A 21,106-nucleotide genomic window follows, 5' to 3' on the forward strand; every position below is an offset into this window, starting at 1 on the left:
CCTCTAACATTTCCATGACATATACTCTTGAGACAACTGCTCATACAGAAAATTCACTTATTAAACCAAACATAAACCCGAACTTACACCCAACTCTCGCCTTAAACTTTAAGTGATAATTCCTCTTGGTTCTGATTTTAAAAACTCATTTTGGATCTTGAAAATGGGCTAAACATTACGCTTCTAGTGTAAAAATACAATCCCCAAAGTGGTGTCCACTTTGTAATGGCAATATGGTATAAAAAGTACATATAAAGGCTAAGAATTCTAGATATATGTTGTTACATAAAAAGTAATTGTTGTTACATATCAAACAATTATTAAAGGGGAAGTTCACCCTGACAAAAAAATTGTGAAAATAGCAGAAATAAAAATAATTAAAATATTGGTGAAGGCTTGAGGAAAATCCATCAAAAAAATGAAATTATTAGAATTTTAATTATTTGATTTGTGACGTCATATACAAGCAGCTGCCCCATGTTATGTAATATAAAATGCATAAATTTCATAGTGTTAATGGTTATTGACCAATTTCTTATTGAAGCGGTGTGAAATGATTTGTCTATTGATATGCTGAAGGTACAATAAAAACTTTCAAATTTTCTGAGGAAATTACATTTCATTGATTTTCTATCATACGATAAGTGGGAAAGCTGCTTGCATATGACGTCATAATCCAAAGATTAAAACCTAATTTATTCTTTTGATAGATTTTCCTCAAAACTTCAGTATTTAAAAAATATTTTTCTGTTTTACAATAAACTTTTTGTCAGGGTGAACTTCCCCTTTAAAATCAGGAGGAAGGCCATATCATGATGGCTGCCTGAACCAGTCTATGAAATTATCTAATTACCTTATTTTGGGGGAAGTCCACTAATGCATGTCAACAGGAAATGGTAAAACTTGATTAAGGTGTAGGTGACGTCTCCCCCAAAACATACAGATCATATGGAATGCCATTTTGACTAAATTCAAATACAGAATATCATGCCAAATCTGAAAATCATGCAATGTAGTTAGGAAGGTACCAAATTCAATGATCTTGGTGAAGATCCTTTGACCAGTATTCAAAATACACCATTCCAATTTTTCTGGGACATACAATTTATGGTATGTTAAATGTTATAAATACTATACTTATCAAGGGACTGTTATCATTCTGGAATGGTAACAATTGCTCCAAAGGAAAATCTGCACATTAAGCTAAACCTAATCTAACCTCCAAAACTAAATAAACCCTAATAATTTTCTTTACATTATTCTGAATCAAAAATCTTTATTACAACTCTAACCCTATGCCATCTTGAGATATCAAGAATGGAGCTAATGTCGCTGGAGCAAATGTGTCACCCTAAAATGAGGATCACCATTTCAAGTGAAGGGGCATTTGATTTATTCTGTGGGTCATCTATTCTATATAATTACATCATGAATAGTGGTTAAAGCTATCAAATCTGGACACTCAAGTTGGAAAAAAGATATCTCTTCAGATTGAATACTAATACCGATATAAAAAGAAGAAATATGGGTATTTCACTAGCAAGGTTGATACACTCCTTATTTTGTTACAAAACTAGGTAGTCAAAAGCTCTTATTGGCACTAAGTTCCCTGTCCTTGCTTTGCTGAATATGAAAAAAGATTATTTTCAAACATCCTTTCTTATAAACTTGCAAAGAGGTGCCTGGTTTTAAGGTATATCCAGGCCCCATTTTCACAAAGAATTGTGACTGATCTGATCAACATGAACTATGGAATCGATAGATCGATCTTAATTCATGTAGGAAAGTTACACCTTCTTTTACAAATAAAGTGAATGATTAATTCAAGAATATTCAACAATCGAGACTTGAAAATATTTTGGACAGACATGCATTCTATATGTTGGAGTTACTATCATTCCATAGATGTGATTGTTCTGATCAGTTGCAACTCTGTAAAACAGTGCACTGCGTACACTAAACAAAACAAGCACAAATATTTTGATATGCCTCAGCCTAGATTTATTTGAGTTCATCGGTTCAACACATGAAAGCAATGGATAATATCGAGCTATTTCATTTTATATCTCTATTATACTGTATTTCAACAAACAGTCCACAAATAAATTTGAAGGAACAGTGGAAAAATAATCTACACACCATCAAATATACCTCTTTTTTATATCAGTAGTATGCTTGCTCCTCTTTTTCTTTAATCACATGCTCACTATAAAACCAAAAACATTTCAAGAGAAATACAATGGAGTCTAGATAGAGGTAACAAGCTTATAAACATTCATTTTAGATGTCCTGGCAGTGGAATTAAGATTCCAATAAGAAAAAAACTTCATGAAGTCTCTACATATAACTATCAAACTTTAATGGATAATGAATTGAACTTAGACCACAAACATTGTTCCATGAACCAGTTTCTTTTAAAGAAATTTAATAGACAATATTTTCTTTGTATAAAAATATTCAAATACTAAAGACAAGATGAAAACATATTTCAAAATCAAAGTACTGAAATTATCAATATCTTTTAGAAATTGAGCATAATAGTGATCGTATTACAAATAATTGCAATATCAAATAAACTTGACCAATGATATGAACCAGCATTTTGTAATATCTGGGCAAAAGTCTTAAAACTTTCTCCAGCATTAACCATCTTTATTTTTGGTTTCAATACATGAAAAATGTTGATTTTGAAATTCATGAATTAAATTATTAATGAGTCCAATATTGTGATTTTTTTGACAAAATATTTGATTTACTATTTGAGTGTGTTTAAGACATATCATATTTTAAATCCTGCTATCAAAATAATAAAGAGTGAAATTTCCATTTTTTTTCAATAAAGCAAAACCAATTGGGAGAAAAATCCATATCTTATAAAAATATATAGTAGCAACATACTGATAATGAATCTATGTTTGAGAAAATAAATGAAGATTATAAATCTGTGTTCAAGAATAGATGTATATATATATATTTCAGCATCACCAAGTCTATGCACCAGAGTTTTAGATGTTTGTCATTACTAAATAAAAGCTTATATTCATTACTTGGCTTGGGGCATGGCTTTTCAAATTCTAAGAGCATTGTCATAGAGATACTCCAGTTTGTTAGTATGAAACTTTTGCCTATAATCGCTTTAAGAGCAATTAGATTGTGTTTGAACTTAACAAAAATTACATATTAAAAGGCTGTCTGACTGTGAAGAATTTATCCTCTCAGAACCAAATTGATTTAATTTGAAGCTTTGTGAAGCTTTGTTTAGTCAGCAAAACAGCAATGTCATGAAAACACAGAACCTTCAATATTTCTTACAATGAACCAAATATATAAATCAAAATAACATAATTCTACAATTTCATGCACAGACATCAAGTGAAATTTCTGGTATGCTGTCTAATGTTAATATGGTTCACACCAAACTTCACGATCTTCACGCTTTTTCCATCATTTGAATGGTTTATGTCACATAGAACAGCATAATCCAAAAATTATTGATAGCTACGATTACACACAGTGATTTCATATAGCCAAATGGTACATGTACATGTATGCTTCCCGCCACCAAATGAATTCAATCGATAAATACAACAAGACAAACATATAGTTTCATCAGAATATGTTCATGTTATATATTTTAGTTTACCCTTTCATGCTAGGAGGAGCATTCCCTTAAAGTAGATTACATGTCAATGTATATATTGCTTTATCTAACTGGCAAATAAATGTCAATTACCAGCTTATATACTAATACAAAATTACTTCGATTCAAAATACATTTTATCAAGTTAGAAAGAATGCCTATATCTACATACATTTGTGCAATTCATAATGTAACACATACTCAATTCTACCACACACAAAGGGGGAAAATTGCGCAAATTTGAACCAAATGTTGTGTTAGAGGTGAGATATAACATGGTTTATTCTACAAGGTGATGATTACATCCGATACCCAAATGAAATAAATACATGTTATATCCATATGTATGTATTTAAATGAGATTTCATAAATTACTTAAATCAGGAGGTACATGCTATCATATGCCACACAAATCACATGAAAAATCCAGTTAAATACTAAATTGACAGCGTAGGGATTCTATTTCACCACAATCACACCTTAACTTTTGACCCGTTAAATATAATCATAAACCATGGTAGTCTGTTGTATCGCAATGTTAACCAGATATTTTGATGGAAGATTTCGTGTAAGCGCAAATGACATTTTAGTATGCATGATCTTTGACGAAGAGAGACTGCGAGGCGGCTCCAGCTGCTTCCTCACCTGTATACTTGCCAATGGAAGCTAGGCCGTTACACTAGAAAATACAACCAAAACAGAAATGAATTTGGGAATAAAGAGAGATAAACAGTAACTATGATTTTAGCAAATATGGTTCATAAAACATTTTCTTGATAGCTGAATTCCATATTGCACATTTGGTAATTGACTGCTATAACAGGATGGTGAGATCCAGGCAAAAAGTAATTTTTCATTTTGTTCATACTTATAATAATAGGCATTTATATAGTGCCATATGTCTAGAAATATTCTATTCCGAGGAGCAATGTTATTATTATTATTACCCCAGCTTTAGCTCGAGCTGCCTTTCAGCGCTCATGCTTTCAAGGAATTAAGCCTGCCGGGTACCCATTGCAGTAAATGGGAATTTCCAGGGGCTACTTTTTCAATTTCCAGGGCTCTGTTGAGCATTTCAGGGGCACCTCAGTCCCCTCATACTTATTTTTCCCAGATGAGGTACTATCATCCTTCATGAACAATTGTTAAACACATGATACCTTCACAAACCACTTTTTCCTGAGCCAAGATGGACATATAGAACAGAAAAGATAGAAGAAAGTCAGAGTACATAGTCTAATTCTCTATGTAGGACCTTCCCAAATTCTGTTTCCTAGTTAATTTGAACATTTGTAATGCTCTCAAAATGGTGAGACAAGATATGCCCCAGTGATATTTTCTTGCTGAAAAAAGAATGAACACCTGGAGTAGGATTCAACCCCATAGTTGACTGAAAACAGTCACAACCATTAGACCACGTAACCCTTGAACAAAACTTACCTTTGCTCTGTGCATAAGGGTTTCCTGTCCCTTTTTGACGTTCTCTGGTTTACCACCCCAGGCTTGGAGAACACTGGCCTGCAGAGCCCGCCCATAGGAGAAGGTCAGGCTCCATGGCTTCTTGCCTTGGTACGTGTTGATAGCATTGAGATGGATGGTAGCATCCGTTTCAGACTGTCCACCAGACAGGAATGTGATACCTACAAGAGTAACCAGAGACCATTTCATAAAGCTGTTCGTAAAATTATGACTGACTTTTCAAACGACTTGAGTAGGACAAGCAAGATGGTTGTGTTAATTGCATGAGGTAAAGTTTAAATATTGAGATTTTTACTAGTATTACTATTAAACAACATTTGAAGGATGTTACATGTACCAAATGGCACAGTGTTGGTGTTCAATTATTTGTAGCAAAAAAGTCAAATATGATTTTAATGTCCAGATTATCAGTAAGGTCATGTATCACTCCACAAACTTTACAAACAGCTTCATAAAACAGCTCCACATTTTAGAGTAATGTTGAAAGCCTTTAGTTCCATCACAGTGATGATTCTAAAACAGAAACCCTTACACAATTGGGTAAGAGTTGGGGACGAGTATGGCGTGCAACTACCACTTCCACTGGTTAGTTGACATTATTTAGACTATGACATCACACTTCCAGATGGGGAAATTCATGAAAGGGTGTTGCCACAATTGTTTTTCAATGCAAGTCAGAAAATAAAAAAAAATGTTGCTGTTTTTCAGTCCAAAAGTTTGTGAAAATCAGACCATCCCAGTTTATACAGCATAATTAATTGTTCATCATTCTCTATAGACTAAAGATACCATTCCATAAAGACCACTGCATTTTGCCTCTCTTGAGCAGTCTCTATACAGTTTCAATGAATTTCTAGGAGCAGCTACACATGGTTCAGATTAAACTACAACCTCAGCTTCAAAAGTGTACTTTCTTATATTCAGCTTATCGAGCATTGTTTCTTATAGGAGTATGTAATGAAAAAAGAGCCAGTTAATAAAGGTCATCTGTCTTTTTAAACCAGTTTGGTAATCATTTCCCACAAGTTTGCCTGACATTAATTACCTGGGACAGCGGCAGGAACAGTTCGGTTCAGAGCGGTAACTGTTGCCTGGGCCACCTGTTCTGGGGTGTACTTGACAGCGCATGCCTGACCAGCTGTCACCATGTTGGGTTTCAAGAGTGTGCCTTCAAGGAATACATGGTGGTCACTAAGGGCCTTGTATGTAGCAGCAAGAACCTGGTTATCGTTCAAAACAAATCCAAGACAGAAATTATGGTACACACTATGAAAAAAAAACGACTTCAGAGCAAACGGTAAACAAATTATACTAGAGCATAACTTAGAATGGACCAAGAACAACCCCATCAGTATGGTGAGCCGACTGAGCCCCTTAAGAGCCAAAATGCTACAACCACTGTGAACAACACTAGCATATTACCTGGAGTTTCACCAAGGATGCAACATTTCATCAGCATAGTCTTACAGTAAATTCCCAGAAGAATGATAGATTTTTCCCCTATTCTTTACAACATTCAAATGTTGGTCAAGAAAAAAAATATGTTATACAGTATACCTCAGAAAATCCTATTCTCAGGTAAAGATAATTAATGGCCATCATAACTCTTTACAACCAAAATTTACATTTTAATGAATGTATACACGTATACATGTCAAGATTATATCCAAATGCACTGTTGCCTGTGGCAGAATAATCACAATTTTAGAGTCCTTTTAGTTCAATTGCTACTTCATACCTTGTTGGTGAAAGACCAAATAGTATGCCCCATAAAAGAAACACCCATAGGTTTAAATAGCTGCTAAGCAAACAAATCTGTTGCAATTCAGCTAGCTTTTTATTGAATGTGTGTACCAAGGTCTGTACAGGTTAGTGAGTTCAAGGTAAACAAACAATTCGAACAAAAAATATCTCTATTTCAAAACTATCCAACTGTGCAATAAAATATCACACACACAAACAATGAATCATCATTTATTTTAAAAATTGGTTTATAATGCAAATATAAGGTTTTTATCTTGGAAACATGGTTATACTAAATACTAAAGCTACTCTTTCATTCAGTTTTCTTTTTGAATGTTTAACCAAAGCTTTTGCTTCATGTATGTATCATAGAGAATTTATACACAAATGTTACCTTTTCTGTGACATACTGGGCTCTTTCCAATGAGTGATCTCCATCAGGAAGGACTTCTGGTTCAACAATAGGGACAAGACCATTCTATTAAAATCACAAAACACAATGCAAGTCATTTAAACAAAATACAAAAGTTTAGAGAAACAATATGCTTCAAAGAACTATGACTACCAGTAGATGCAACTTACATGTAATGCAGCTTTCAATCGGCAACAATTACAAACATATTTCGGTTTGGTATTTGTTTAAGTAAAAATAAAAATGTTTTTCAGGCCCTTTTAATATGAGACTTAGGGGTGCAGGGAGAATTTCTGATGCAAAATGACAATTGATACATCAATTGTAACTAGAGCAGATTGATTTTTACTGCTTGTTCCAAGAAGCAGACCATCAATAATCTACAAATTCGAAAGTAATTGCCATACTTATGATTGATTTCTTGACCTAAAATAGACTTGCAATTGATCACAATTTTCTTGCAACTCCTTATTACTGCATACATGACCCAAGTTTGGTTGAAAAATGAGTGACGGTTGCAGAATTATATACATGTCATATAACTGCCTGACAGGTACAGTTTAACATATAAAGGACCTTTGACATTATCTTTTGACCTCTGGCAGCAGCATAAGATGAATGTACCCCTAGTGCATCAATCACCCCCATCAGTCCAGTTTGGTTGCCATTGCAGCAACAGTTGCCACGTTATCATCGAAAGAAAATCCTGCCTGTAAACTTGAAAATTTGTGATGGATAGAAACAATTTGGATCTATTAGTCTTGCTTCATCAGGGTGGGGGAGGGGGCAAAAATTAAATCAAATTGACCATTAATTAATTGAACCATTTGGTCACAGATAAAACAAGATTGTATCCTGAAACCTACCTGTTGACAGCAGACAGCATACCTGGCCAGGACATTAGCATTCTCCATGATAGCCAGAGGAGAGGGTGTCAGATCTGAGATCTTAAGTACACACCTCCACTTGGCAAAGTCTGCTCCATTTTCCTTGTACTTTGCGCAACGTGCATTCAGGTCATCCAAGCCCTGTGTGGTGCATTCGTTGTTGAAAGTGCCGGGCAGGGGAACGACACCCTTGTCAACCTACAAAGAACATGAAATTAAGTTTAAAAAAAAGTACAATTACAGATTACCTCAAAGGGGGGAAAACAGCATGAGAAAATATTAAACTATGTATGTGACTTGCAAGTTTGTGTGTGGGGGAGGGGGGCTTATTCAACTCGACCTCTGTAGTGCATTCATTGTTGGAAGTTCTAGACAGGAGAATAACACACTTGGCAACCTACAAATTCAAATGAGCATCACTTTGAAGTTAAAAATTATATTTACCTCGAACGGAAAATGCCATAAAATTTACCTTATTATTGCTACAGAGGGTAATTTGAATGGAGCGAAAATGGAATAAGTTGAACAAAAAAATTATGGTTTATCCTGTCATTGTTTATTACCTTGATTCCAGGGATAATGCCAGCATTCTTCAAGACATCTACGAATCTGTTGCCATTATCATCTTTCTGCCAGAAAGTCTCATCATAGAGAATGACGCCGCTGATATAGTTTGCCAGTTCCTTATCTGAAGTGAAAAGAAGCTGGCGATAGTGGCGACGATTGTCATCTGTATTCTCAAGATTGATGTTGGCCAGTCTCTTGCCCATAGTGCCTTTACATTCAAGGGGATAAATAGTTTCAAGAATGATATTGACCCATTATCGCAACTTTTATGGTTTAATGAAGTCTCCTTATCGTTTAATCTGCAAACAGTGAAATATTGTCTAAGTCGCGCAATAAATTAAATACAAAATAGTGAGTGAATGACATCATTGACTCTCATTTGCATATCACTCTTTTGTGAAAATAAGCAAAAATCTCAAAATGTATTAACTTTCTTACAATATATCAGATTTTGATGAAATTTTCAGCATTACACTTGTTTAATTTTTCTGTTTGTTCATACCCACATGTTGCTGGGGTTGTCTTTCCCTTTAAATTCAAGGGGATAAGATGTTTAAAGATGTTGGCTCTTAACACTGATATACTGTATTTTTGCAAGATCGAGGCCCCATAATATTTTAAACACCAAAAGAAAACTTCAAACAACCAATACGATTGGTCAGTCACGACTTTGTGTAACAATATGTGGTTGTGGTTGCAACTTAATATTTAATTGGCCGTTGCTAAGTCATGAAATCGATTGCATCTTGCAAGTTCCACAAAACCTATAAAGTAAACATTTATTCCCAGAAGGGATAACTATTAGAAATAACAATGAGATTCAAAAGACATATCTCAAATGCCTTCCCCCTCCTGTGATTGTGGGGGGGGGGGGAACATACATACATGTAGGCCAATACATTACAGATATGTTTGTTTTCCCCATTCAGGATATTTGTGAGGTTTTTTAAACCACCCTGGGCTCTGAATCACAAAACCTAGTGATAGATCATGAACAAATCTTTTTCAAAGCATCTCTAGAAAGAGAATATAAAATATACCTGTGCTTTCGTCGGCAGCGAGGATACCATGTCCCGGGCGTGCAATGGCATCAGCTATCCGAGAAAGCTCTTTCTTGAGCTCTTCAGTCAGGTACGGGGCTACTCCAGTTGGCATGGTTGCAAGTTTTCAGAGTTCACAAATACAAACAAAATCTGAGAGGGAATGAAGCAAGAACAGAGAGAGAACAAAGAAAATTACTATCAATTTTATTATGCCTTCTGTACAAGAATAACTCAAATAGCTTACTTTGGAAAAAATCCTTCAATCAATCAAATGTAAAATTTCTGAATTATTTTTAGTGATGCCCTAGTATAAAGTGGAATGGAATTTTTAAAGAACAGGTAATGCCACTCATGTTCAGGATATATGATTAAAAAACATCGCAATGGCAAATTGCGCATGCAGGGGGGGGGGTCGCAGGTCAAGCAGCATGAATATTCCCATAGATAAGGATCGTCTTGCTGCCGATTTCAAAACATCGCATGCGCGAGGGTCTGAGCTAGACCCTCGCGCATGCGTATGCAATGTTTTTAAATCGGCAGCAAATTATTTATACGTGTGAGGAACTCGATGTTGGCTTTAAATCACCAATTTTTAGGCTAACTGGAGGATGGATATGGAGTGAAATTAGGGTGTAAAGCACTCAAGGGTTCATTACATGCCGCTGCGCACAGAAAAATCAAGCCATAGAAGTCGTGTGTTGTGGACACCAGAAGTGGGAACGCAGCATGCACGACCCACTATTTAGAAATCCACTGCCAAACGCGGTTCATGGTGCGAGGTTAGTATAACCTCGCAATATGTGTGAGTGTAAAGTAAGAAATTAAGCTTTTATTCTTTTTTGATGCCGTTTCGATGTATAATTTTTACAATAAATATGCATTTTTTCCCACCTTTGCCACTCAGAGTATCAGAGCGAGTTTTGGACCTTGAGGTTCGGGTAGGTGGAGCGTAGTGTAGCGGTAGTAAATTGGAGTGGAGCCTGCATGAACATCACTTGAGAGGTACCGTACATGTAGCAATGACAATTTTGACAGATCTAGACATTCTTACACAAATTATACACTGCCTTAAAACCACTCACACTAGTACGAGGTTAGTATACTAACCTCATACACCGGACCGTGTTTGACTCTGGATTTCGAAGTAGTTGGCAAACATCGCTTCATTGCTGAAGCAATATTTGCCGAAACTCCTTCTCTCTACTCACCGGGGCTCTTTCGGGTAAGTAGCAAAATGAAGAATTTCATTTGGAAATAATAATCGTTCAAAAGAGCAAATTTCGCTTACCTTGGCCTGGAAAGTGACTTCGCTTGTCTCTTCTACGGAAATACAAGGAAGCCCGTTGGTGGCGCTAATAAATTTTACAACCTTGATTCAGCTCCTCGATAGTTTTATAACTGTGTCTAAATTCTTTGAATGCGAAATTCTTATGATTAATTTACTAATTATGGGCACTAATAAATAAAATACCTTCAAAAACATAATTCAAGATTATTATTGGCGACAACACTTTTTTGCAAGTAATTTAAAACGATGACTAATAAAAAAAAATTGAAAAAAATATACGTGCCTGGAACGAAACCAGCAGTACAAGCTTTAATGAACGTCAATAATACGGTATACCAAAGTCTATACCATGAACATCACAACCGCATACCCATACATGCATCGCCCAAAAGAAAAGATTGGACACTTCACGAACTTCGCGTAATGCCTCACGTCGATTTGCATGTAAAATAGTGTAGGTGCCTAGTCTTTCCCTTTTTTGAAAGAAACTTCAAGGAGAAGTCACAGAAGGATCTAAATGATTCGGTAAGTGTCATAGCAGAATGTGAAATCACAAATTATGTGTGATGTTTTATGTGGGCAAAGGCCCAGTAAGGCAGTATATTGGATGTGTCGTGTGCATATGCAAGGCTCGACATTAGCGGTGGCCCGGTGGCCCTGGGCCACCAAAAATTCATCTCGGGCAACCATTATTGAAAAAATGTTAAGTTTTGGTGGCCCGAATCGGGCCACCAATAATTTTCAAAGTAGTGCAATTTTTCTCCCTATTTTGCATGCATTTATCAACTTTCTACAGTTCAAATTTCAATCCAATTCGTCATGCGCCTTTTTTGTTAATCTACACACAAATACACACACACAAAGATTGCATAGTCATGACAGTATGTAGGCGTACCGCTGGCATACAGTAACTATTATTCAGCCGGTCGCGCCGGCTGTCTGGCTGAGCTTTGCATGCATGAAACTACTGCAGTAATAGCTGTGCGATAGCAGACTATTCAGACTCAGGGAGCTGCGATACGAAATATTACTGCTAAGAAATCTTCCCCAGAACTTTGAAAATCTACGTCAAAGTCACATTTTACACCGATGAAATGCACTTCTACAGTCCATATTACAGAAACCTGATTATTTGCAAGCATTACAAAAGGAGGAATTATGACCTTTCTTTTGACTAAAAAAGACCAATTTCCAAATGCATTAATACACATAAAACACTTAGGTGAGTACATCACAGTCCCACATGTGCATTTGTATGTATGTTGATATTTGATTTATTTCGAAGCTGTGTCTCTTCTAGCCAAAAATAGACAGCTTCTTTCTTTCTTGTTTATAAATGACTTCTTAAACCACTCTATACTTTGGAAAGGCATTTCATTGATATGAAATTTGATTTTTTTTCCCCATCATTTTGTCAAATATAAGGAATTTTCTCTTTTTTTTCCAGATAACTTTTGCCGTTTTCTTACTTTTCCCCCCTTTTTTACAGTGATTAAACCATTTATACCCCTTCCCATTGAATATGCCTGATTAAAGAACATGTTTCTACTGAATAATGATAATAATTTTCCTTATTTTTTGATAATTTTGTCCTATTCACTTTTCTTACATTTCCTTTTGTTTTTTTCTCAATTTTTTTTCCTGTTCTTTTGTTTTTTTCTTTTGTTTTATTTCACTTATTCATTTTTACAATTTTTGTTTTCTTTTTTCAATATACTATTCTAAAATTATTTTTGTTTATTTCCCCCTTTTACACATTGTTCTAATTCTGCAGCATATTTTTCTGTGATTTTCTCCTGCTATAATATGCTGGAAAAGAGAAAATAAATTGGATTTGGGGCCTGCATAATCTAGGTTTTACGATCAAAAAGGAGGAAAGGAAAAATTGTTGATTTGTAAATCTATCTGAGTTTGCTACATGCACTATTTATTTACTTTACCATTATGAGTATGTGTCTATACGGAGATTAAAAGTCCACACAACCTGGGAACAATACAATTCTTTTATTCTCTTTCAATCATTTTTCATATTTACAATGATAGAACAATTTATATATTACCACAAAATAAGCAAAGTAAAATAACAGCAAGCACGATTTACGCACAAGATGTACAAAGAATAGTGGTACGTGGTAGTGACTGCAAAATATTTCAGTTTCATTCATTTTTAACTAATGTTTTTCTTTATATTTTTCGGGCCACCAAACTTTACTAATGGGCCACCAAAAAAAATTATTTGAAGGTTTTGGTGGCCCAAATGGGCCACCACCAAAAAAAGTTAATGTGGAGCCTTGGCATATGAGAATGATATTCCTTCGCACGCTAGATGAAATGAACCCTGGCCATGGCCCTTAAATTAAAACAAAAGTCCGAAGACGAAGTACAGTATATTCTTGGGTATTTAGTCTGAAAGTGATTTATCGCACAATGTGTTTCAGAATTAAAAGAACGACCCCTTTGCCAATTTAGCCCTGTTTCCCAAGTCCTGCCTGGCATTGCCTGGTCACACAGCTGCACTGCAATTGGTATGGTCAGTTCCCCCATGTCTGCGCGGTCTCCCAAGTCTGCGCACCCGCGTATCTGCGCAATTCTAGTTAAAGAAGATACGCAACGAGCACGAACTTTACAAATGCAATACATAGGCAGGTATTCATTAACAAATCCTACTCAAAATGGTGGAAAAATAATGAATTCAGGGCATTTTATGTGACGGCCTCAAAAATGCAGCCTTTGTCATCAAAATCCCCGAAACGTGTGCAAAGTGAATGAGTGCGCAGACATGGGGTAGACTACCAATTTGTTTTTTTTCAATCTGAAAATGACTGCCCGAAGTTTTTTCAAGAAAATCCTATATTTTCTTTCATTTTTTAATGGGAAATTTGGTACACTTACTCTCAATAATATAAGAAACATTATCAACTCAAAGATTTTGTGTAATAAGAAAAAAATCATGTTAAATCTGAACTCAAATTGTTAGGTGCGCAGACTTGGGGCCCACCATCATATGACTTACCGTACCGTACCGGTACCTACTGCTGCCTGGTTTATTCATGTTATTTGATTTCCTTCCGCTTGTTAAATTACTACCGCCCGGCAATACTGGCTCAGATTCACAAATATGAAATGTTAGGACTACAAAGATTACACCTTGAAATAAATACCAATAATAATTCACAAAGAGAGTGAGTTAAAAGCATTTCAAACCTGTGTTTTATGAGTGATTTTAGAAGCCGACCGCGAACGTAGCACGAAGGGTTAGCACAGTAGCAAGAGAGAGAGAGAAAGAGGAAGCTATCGTGAAAGGTCGACTTAATTAGGCCTTCGCCTCCCCGGTCAGAATGGCTGGCTCTCCGATCAAATAGATTTTGACATGCAACTATACACGTACACATTCACGCACGCGCAATACATCTGAGCACCTGGATTGGAGGCTCGGCCCTAAAGATTCACGCTCATTGGACATTCTCTCGTGATGTCACCGGAAAGTATCGAAAGCCAAAATAGACAGGTTGATCTAAATGAATAATAATGTTTTGGAGTCTGCTTGCATTACTTTCTGAAATGAACATGTAGCACAAATAGAGAAAAATAGTGATCAGATGATAGCATTAAATGTGTACAGTTTCTAACATTTGAGATCTAGAGGTCTAGAGGTCACTTTCGTAGTCCAGGCACCCCGTAAGGGGGTATATGGAGACAATTGGCTTAAGTAACCTTGGTCATGTTTGAGGAGAAACATAAGTATAACGGGGGAATGGTGAATGTTTGAAGAAAATCGGACAAGCTACAAGAAGTTATGGCCGTTTCTCAGGTCGGCAAATGGGTAAGTAAATGATGAAAAGTGGTATAGGGATAACTTACCTGTAAGTCATGTACTTTATTATTAGGGAATTCGTGGTTTTTCTCCTATTCCCATGGGGAGGTAACCAGCATATAACAAAGCTAGGTAGCATATTGTTTTATTTCCTAAAAAAAAAACCAATATAATTTAATGTAAACTTCCTAAAAAGATGACGTTTGAGTAATTTTATGTATTGGAGTAAATGGAAGAGTAGTCCCTGCCTTACGTCACTATTACATCACCAAAGTGGCCAAAATGAAGCCTCCTTATAGGTATATAGTGATTATCAATTTTTACAACAAAAAAATAATCATAATTTCATAATTAAAAGGAAGATTAAGCTTGTATTGCTAGAAGACAACACTGAGAGGTAGTAATGAAAAACACCAAACGTTTTGGAACTATACAAAATTACAACATAGCGTACATATTATGATATAGCGGTCGACAGCCTTTGGACTGTAATCCATTCGACGACGCACTCTTGGCCAGAACCATGGGCAGAATTATAGATGGACCATGGCCCCAGTCGTAAGGTATGCGATGATGATGATGATGATAATGATGTATGATGATGATGATGAATAATACGATGGTGATGTTGATGATGATGGATTATGATGGTGATGAAGAATAATACGATGGTGATGTTGATGATGATGATGATGAATAAGACGATGATGATGAAGAAGGAGACAATGGTGATATTGATAATGATGATGCTGATGAAAATGATGATGATGATGATGATGATGATAATATGATGATGTAATGATGATGATGAAGAAGAAGAATAAGACGATGGTGGTGATGATGATGATAAAGAATAAGACGATGTTGATGATGATGATGAAGCTGATGTTGATGACTGAATTGAAGTGAATTGAATCACTTTATTGTCCAATTCTTCGATGATGCTGTGGATTAAAACGGCCGAAGGTTTTACACTGCATCGTACGATCATGCTTTCTATGTATGTACCCTGGCGTTAACTCATTCAGACTATATATCAAGCAGTCAAAGCTGATTGTATAGTCGTTGCTCATACAGGGCACTTTTATTTTTACGAAAGTTTGTCATCATTTTTTTTTCAAAGGCCATATATAGGAAGTGACTGGAGCTAAAGGGTAGGTAATATAATGATGAACAAAAAACCCCGTCGATCCGTATTTCTGCGGGTGCCAGGCTGTATAGCCCGGTTATTTCTCATGTCTATAGTCTGCTGGTTCTTATTTCTTAATTCTTATGTCTACATTTCACAATTATAACAACCCTATATTTTTATAGGCATAGAAGGCATACATTCTAAGGCGGTATTGTCATTGGCAGTGCCAGGACATTTGGATAATTTTTATTTTGTTTTGTTTTACTTTATTATTATTATTTTTTTTTTGGGGGGGGGCAACACGACCAAAGTTGACACCACGTTAGGCCTATTTCAATCAAATTACAGGGATGTGATGGAGTTACACGGCAAAATATCTTCTTTTTACTATCTTCTTCATTCCTTCTTCCATTTCATCACCCATTACACTACTTGAAAAATCACAAGGGGCACATAAGTGCCCCTGCCTCCTTTGGCGCCGCACCTGGATATGGCAAGAGCCTTTTTGTACCGACAATATTCTTTAAAATAACTTAGAAATTTCAAAGGACCCCCCCCCTCCAGAAAATACACATGATACAGTCCTAATCCTCATGAGCTCTTCTGTAAATAATATGAGTCGATATAGATATCAACAAAACAGTCTAATCTATTATGATTATCATTGTTTTGTGTAGTAAGAAATTTATTACAGACTTCAGAAGGGGGAGGGTGAGCAAAACGAAGTACAGTGACAAGTGAAATAATAGGGACCGGGTGAGTTTTTATACCTTACCACTCAAAACTGAGAATTTAAAAGAATGATGGCCCTTTTTTTGCAAATCAATCTTTTTAGGGGACGAATAGCAACCCATGCTCCGCTTCACCACTGACTGTTGGTTAATGAATGGCAGTATTTCATTGCTGATTACCTGGTGCAATGGTACTAGCCATATTAAAAAGGGCTCTCCTGAATTAGGCGGCGAAGTGAAGTTGAAAGCGGGGGGCACAAGTAAAACAGCAGATTTTTTTTTCAAAAAGGGCACTATCTTAAAAAAACAAAGAAAAGATGACTTATCTACAGTGGTGTAATGGGTCAAATATTTTGAGGGGGCTAGATATGTCGTATCACGTAAAATGTATAAGAAGCTACGAGCGAGCAAACAAATTGACAATTTTCATAACGAACATCCAATTTTGTGATAGATTTTGACATAATATTCAGAAAATATCATATTTCACCCTTCTCTCTTTCTTCGTTTTGATTTGTTTTCTCTACGCCAATGCATATCTACCTCACTCAGTCATTATTTTTAGAAGTTTTCTTTTCCTTTACAAGTAGTGCCATATGAAAATGGTAATATTGTTTTCATGTTTAGAAGGGGCACTCTTTAACACATAAAACGGGCCCTTCTCAGGTGAACGGGTGAGAGCACGTTCGCGACCGGGGACGTACACTTTTCTTAAGTAAAAAGGGGCAAAGGGCACTTGGTAACACCTAAATTGGGTCGTCCGATCCTCAGGTGAAAGGGGCACAGTGCACGTTCGCGAGGGACACTTTTTTGCATAAAAGGGCACCTTTTTCAGTGCTTCATAAAGTGGGGCAGGGCGCAGTTTGTCCTTTTGGTGAATTATACACGTGCGTGGCCAAATTATTTCCAAACACCCCCTAAACGAGTTTTTCTCTGTGTGCAAAATAACCCCTAAACAATAAGTTTTTAGCGGGCTTTATTTTGGCCCCTAAAGTTGCTAAACAAGTTGTCGCAGGAAAATGCTTATGGAAAAAACATACCCTAAACTGTTTAGCGTTTGGCTAGTCTTAAAAAAAAGCATGGAAAAATAAACATACCCTTAATACGTTTGACCCCGCGATTGACCACTGACCAGTCTTTCGAAAACCAACTTTGAAAATCGGTGTTTTTGATACCCTTAACGAGTGCACGCGCAACTTGAAAAAAATACTAAATTTTGCCCGATATACGCCATAATGCCCCCGGCCCCTCAAAAAATTGCCTAATTACGCTACTGCCTGTTCATTCCATATGATCGGGAAATTTTTGGTTCTTGCCCATCTGGCCACTGACCCCAGTTAAGCCCCTGGAAATGTTGATGGACGAAATGGGTATTAGACTAAATGAAGGCAGACCATGTGATGAGTTCACGAGTTGGCAATATACGAATTGGAAATTCACCCCAAAATGACCCTTATAATACGAAAATCTAAATTTTTGAATAGATTTTGACCCGACAGTATTCTGAAGATATTATATGTTTCACCTTTTCTGTTTTCTCATCTTTTGTTGGTCTTGAAACTTTTTTTTTTTTGGGGGGGGGGGCGACATATCTCATTAACCCCTATTAAAGCCCCCATCTGAATGCCAGTGATGATTATGACAACGTTAATTGACTTAGTGATTTAGCAACGAAATCCTGTCTTTGCAATATTCTTAAAAAAAACATTTTCTTCAAAAAATTTCCAGTCATTTCTTTTCTTTCCATTACCTGACAATCATAAAGGGTAGCCATCTCTGCTTCCACCCCCTTGGCTCTCGGCCGCCGCCCCTGTCGTATTTCATGATTCACACAACGAAATTACAATACAGTCGTTGACAAAACTTCGATACCCCAAATTATTTTGAGATACTATTGGCGTTCCATAGTAAATGAACTCTGTTGAATAACTTGACTGTACACGGATTTGCCGTGTGATCTCGCTCTTGCGCATATTTAATGATGATGCATCCATCCAGGGGTCGTTTGTATCCATGCAAAAACTGGACATTCAACACAATGAATTTTTAGTGAATGGCCACCTCAAAATGGATGTTCTCCAAAAGATAATGAAAAAAACTCACCTCAATAAAAATTAAGTTCAATTTATCTGTCGATTTCGACAGACCAAGGAGAAATCTGTACCATGCCCGTTGACGCCGGATGCCGACGGGTCATTATGTGTGCACGTTGAGGTCCCGTGATCGTTTGAATATTTTGGGATATTTTGTAAGCAATCGCTGGCACAGTCGTCGCCCTGTTCGAACACTGAAAGGAAACGGGTTTGGGGCATCAGGGCATTTGAAAGATATACTATGAATATGGACATTCATATCCTTAAGTTAAATTAAGTCAGCGACTGCATGAAGTCGACGGGCCAGCGACCATGAGCGTTTCTACTTTATATTTAGTACTAGCTCAGACCGTAACACTGAATAAAACCCTAGGTATCAATAATGTCCTCACTTTCTTTTACTTTATAAACTATATGTTTCCCTGATAACTAATGTTAGACTATAAAACGTGTAATTTAATGATGCCCAAATATTCAGTTGAGGCGTCACCATATAGCCCCCTATCAAAGTTAGCTTGGCATCTCATCTCGTATACCATGGCATGGTGTGTAAGTTATACCTCTTGGTGTAGCATAGTAATAGGTCTATCAACGAGTCGACCTTATCCACATATTTGGAATACCACGTCATTTCAAGCTCATTAACACCGGGCCTGGAGATGATCAGGATGATGTCTGAATAGCAAGACGCAGATCCCCCACCTCCACTGATTCTACCTGACCCATTCAGACAAAATCTCTCGAGATTAGCACCCATTGTTTATTTCTAGTAATAGTATTTCATATCATTATGTCATATTTTTTGGGGGGATGAGAACCCTTGTATTCCTTGATTGTTATTATTTGGGCGTCTTATGGACAGGCCTACCCTCTGTCCATTAATGAATTCCGGTTCTGGATCCGTCTCTGTCAGTATTATACCGGGATATTATATGCACGTTGAATCGTCACAGAATGCCCCTAGAAGTATATTGAACAAAATATAAAAACAAGTAGAACGCACCATTTGTATAATAGAAAACGTCTCTTTGCCAAAAATTTATGCCCACTCTCTCCGATTTGTGTTTCTTCTATTTTGCTTCAAACTGTATATTTTCTTGAATACTCGGATGGGCACAAGATTTTACAACAAATGGGACACATGGTAGATTATATGACTGGCAAAAGTGTACTTTTGGAATAATTGCCACTGAATTCCTTTTTTTAATGTGGCATGCCTCATGTATACAAACGTTAAATTTGTTTCACGATATCTCGTTATTCATTTTGATTTAAAATGGCAATTAAGTCTTTTTTAAGTTGACGTATAATTTTCTAGTTTCCTCATTCTGTAAACACGCTTTTCCTGTTTTCAATACAACTTTCTGTTAATTTTTTTGTACTCTGTTTCCGGATAATTACAAAATACTGAACAAGTAAAATCAACAATAGAAATTTAGAAATTATGGATATATTCATTGGCGTACCTGGGATTATCCAAACGGGGGGGGGGGGGGGAACCGGTCTAAAAATTTGACAAGCAAAAAAAAAAGGTCTTCAAGCTCGTCAGGGGGAGCAAAATAGCCAAGCTCGTCAAGGGGGGGGGGCAGGGATATGTCTTTTGTATGGGTTGTGACTCGTCAGGGGGGCAGACTGCCCCCTCTGCCCCCCCCCCCCCGTAGGTACGCTAGTGGATAAATTCGCCAATTCACTGGCTCAACAAGAGGACATGATTCCCTGATGATCGGCGAGCAAGAAATAAATAAAAAATCCATTGATTTAACTTCACATCACAGTCCTGTATACCCCTTCCCTCAAATTAAACATTAAGGTTTTAAGGTCGTGCCTATATTTACAAATTGAATAAAGGTATCGCTCGGGTTTGCATTCAAGTGCCCACCACACTAAAAGGGCAATGATGCTGCAGGTTAAAATGGTGTAGACAATATCATTGTGACTCAGTTCCACTAATGAAAATAGATGTTAATAAATAATTTGCTACCCCCCCCCCTCGACAGGGAACCATTTCACTGCATTGTTTTGTAGAGTGATTTTAGACTCGAAATACCAAGTTTCATTAAAAAAAAAACAATCGGCTTTCTTGCCAACTGTGTTATTAGTTTCACTGGTAGAAAATATGCAACGGGTTTTTCACTTTCTTATTCTATATCCAGTTGTGGATATGTACATGTGCGAGTAAATGGCACACTGATGAACTATCCTTCACTGAAATTTGTAATTGTAAACCATGTTTTAAACAAAATTCTAAATTTCGCCGTGACAGCTTTCTTTTTTTTT

At 36.4% G+C, this 21,106-nt stretch overlaps 1 protein-coding gene across 1 annotated transcript; it reads right to left on the reverse strand.

Moving 5' to 3' along the window:
• Positions 1 to 1,984: 1,984 nt before the first annotated feature.
• On the reverse strand, positions 1,985 to 14,414 carry LOC121408757 (fructose-bisphosphate aldolase, muscle type-like). The gene is made up of 8 exons (XM_041600384.1): positions 14,264 to 14,414; positions 9,769 to 9,921; positions 8,725 to 8,936; positions 8,141 to 8,359; positions 7,257 to 7,340; positions 6,165 to 6,339; positions 5,081 to 5,280; positions 1,985 to 4,319 (listed from the first exon to the last, which is right to left on the reverse strand). Exons 2-8 carry the CDS (start codon positions 9,881 to 9,883, stop codon positions 4,227 to 4,229), a joined length of 1,098 nt encoding a protein of 365 aa, XP_041456318.1. The 5' UTR covers positions 9,884 to 9,921; positions 14,264 to 14,414; the 3' UTR covers positions 1,985 to 4,226.
• Between the last annotated feature and the right edge of the window lie 6,692 nt (positions 14,415 to 21,106).

Source organism: Lytechinus variegatus, chromosome 2 (genome assembly GCF_018143015.1).
Source record: "Lytechinus variegatus isolate NC3 chromosome 2, Lvar_3.0, whole genome shotgun sequence".
Lineage (NCBI taxonomy): Eukaryota > Metazoa > Echinodermata > Echinoidea > Temnopleuroida > Toxopneustidae > Lytechinus > Lytechinus variegatus.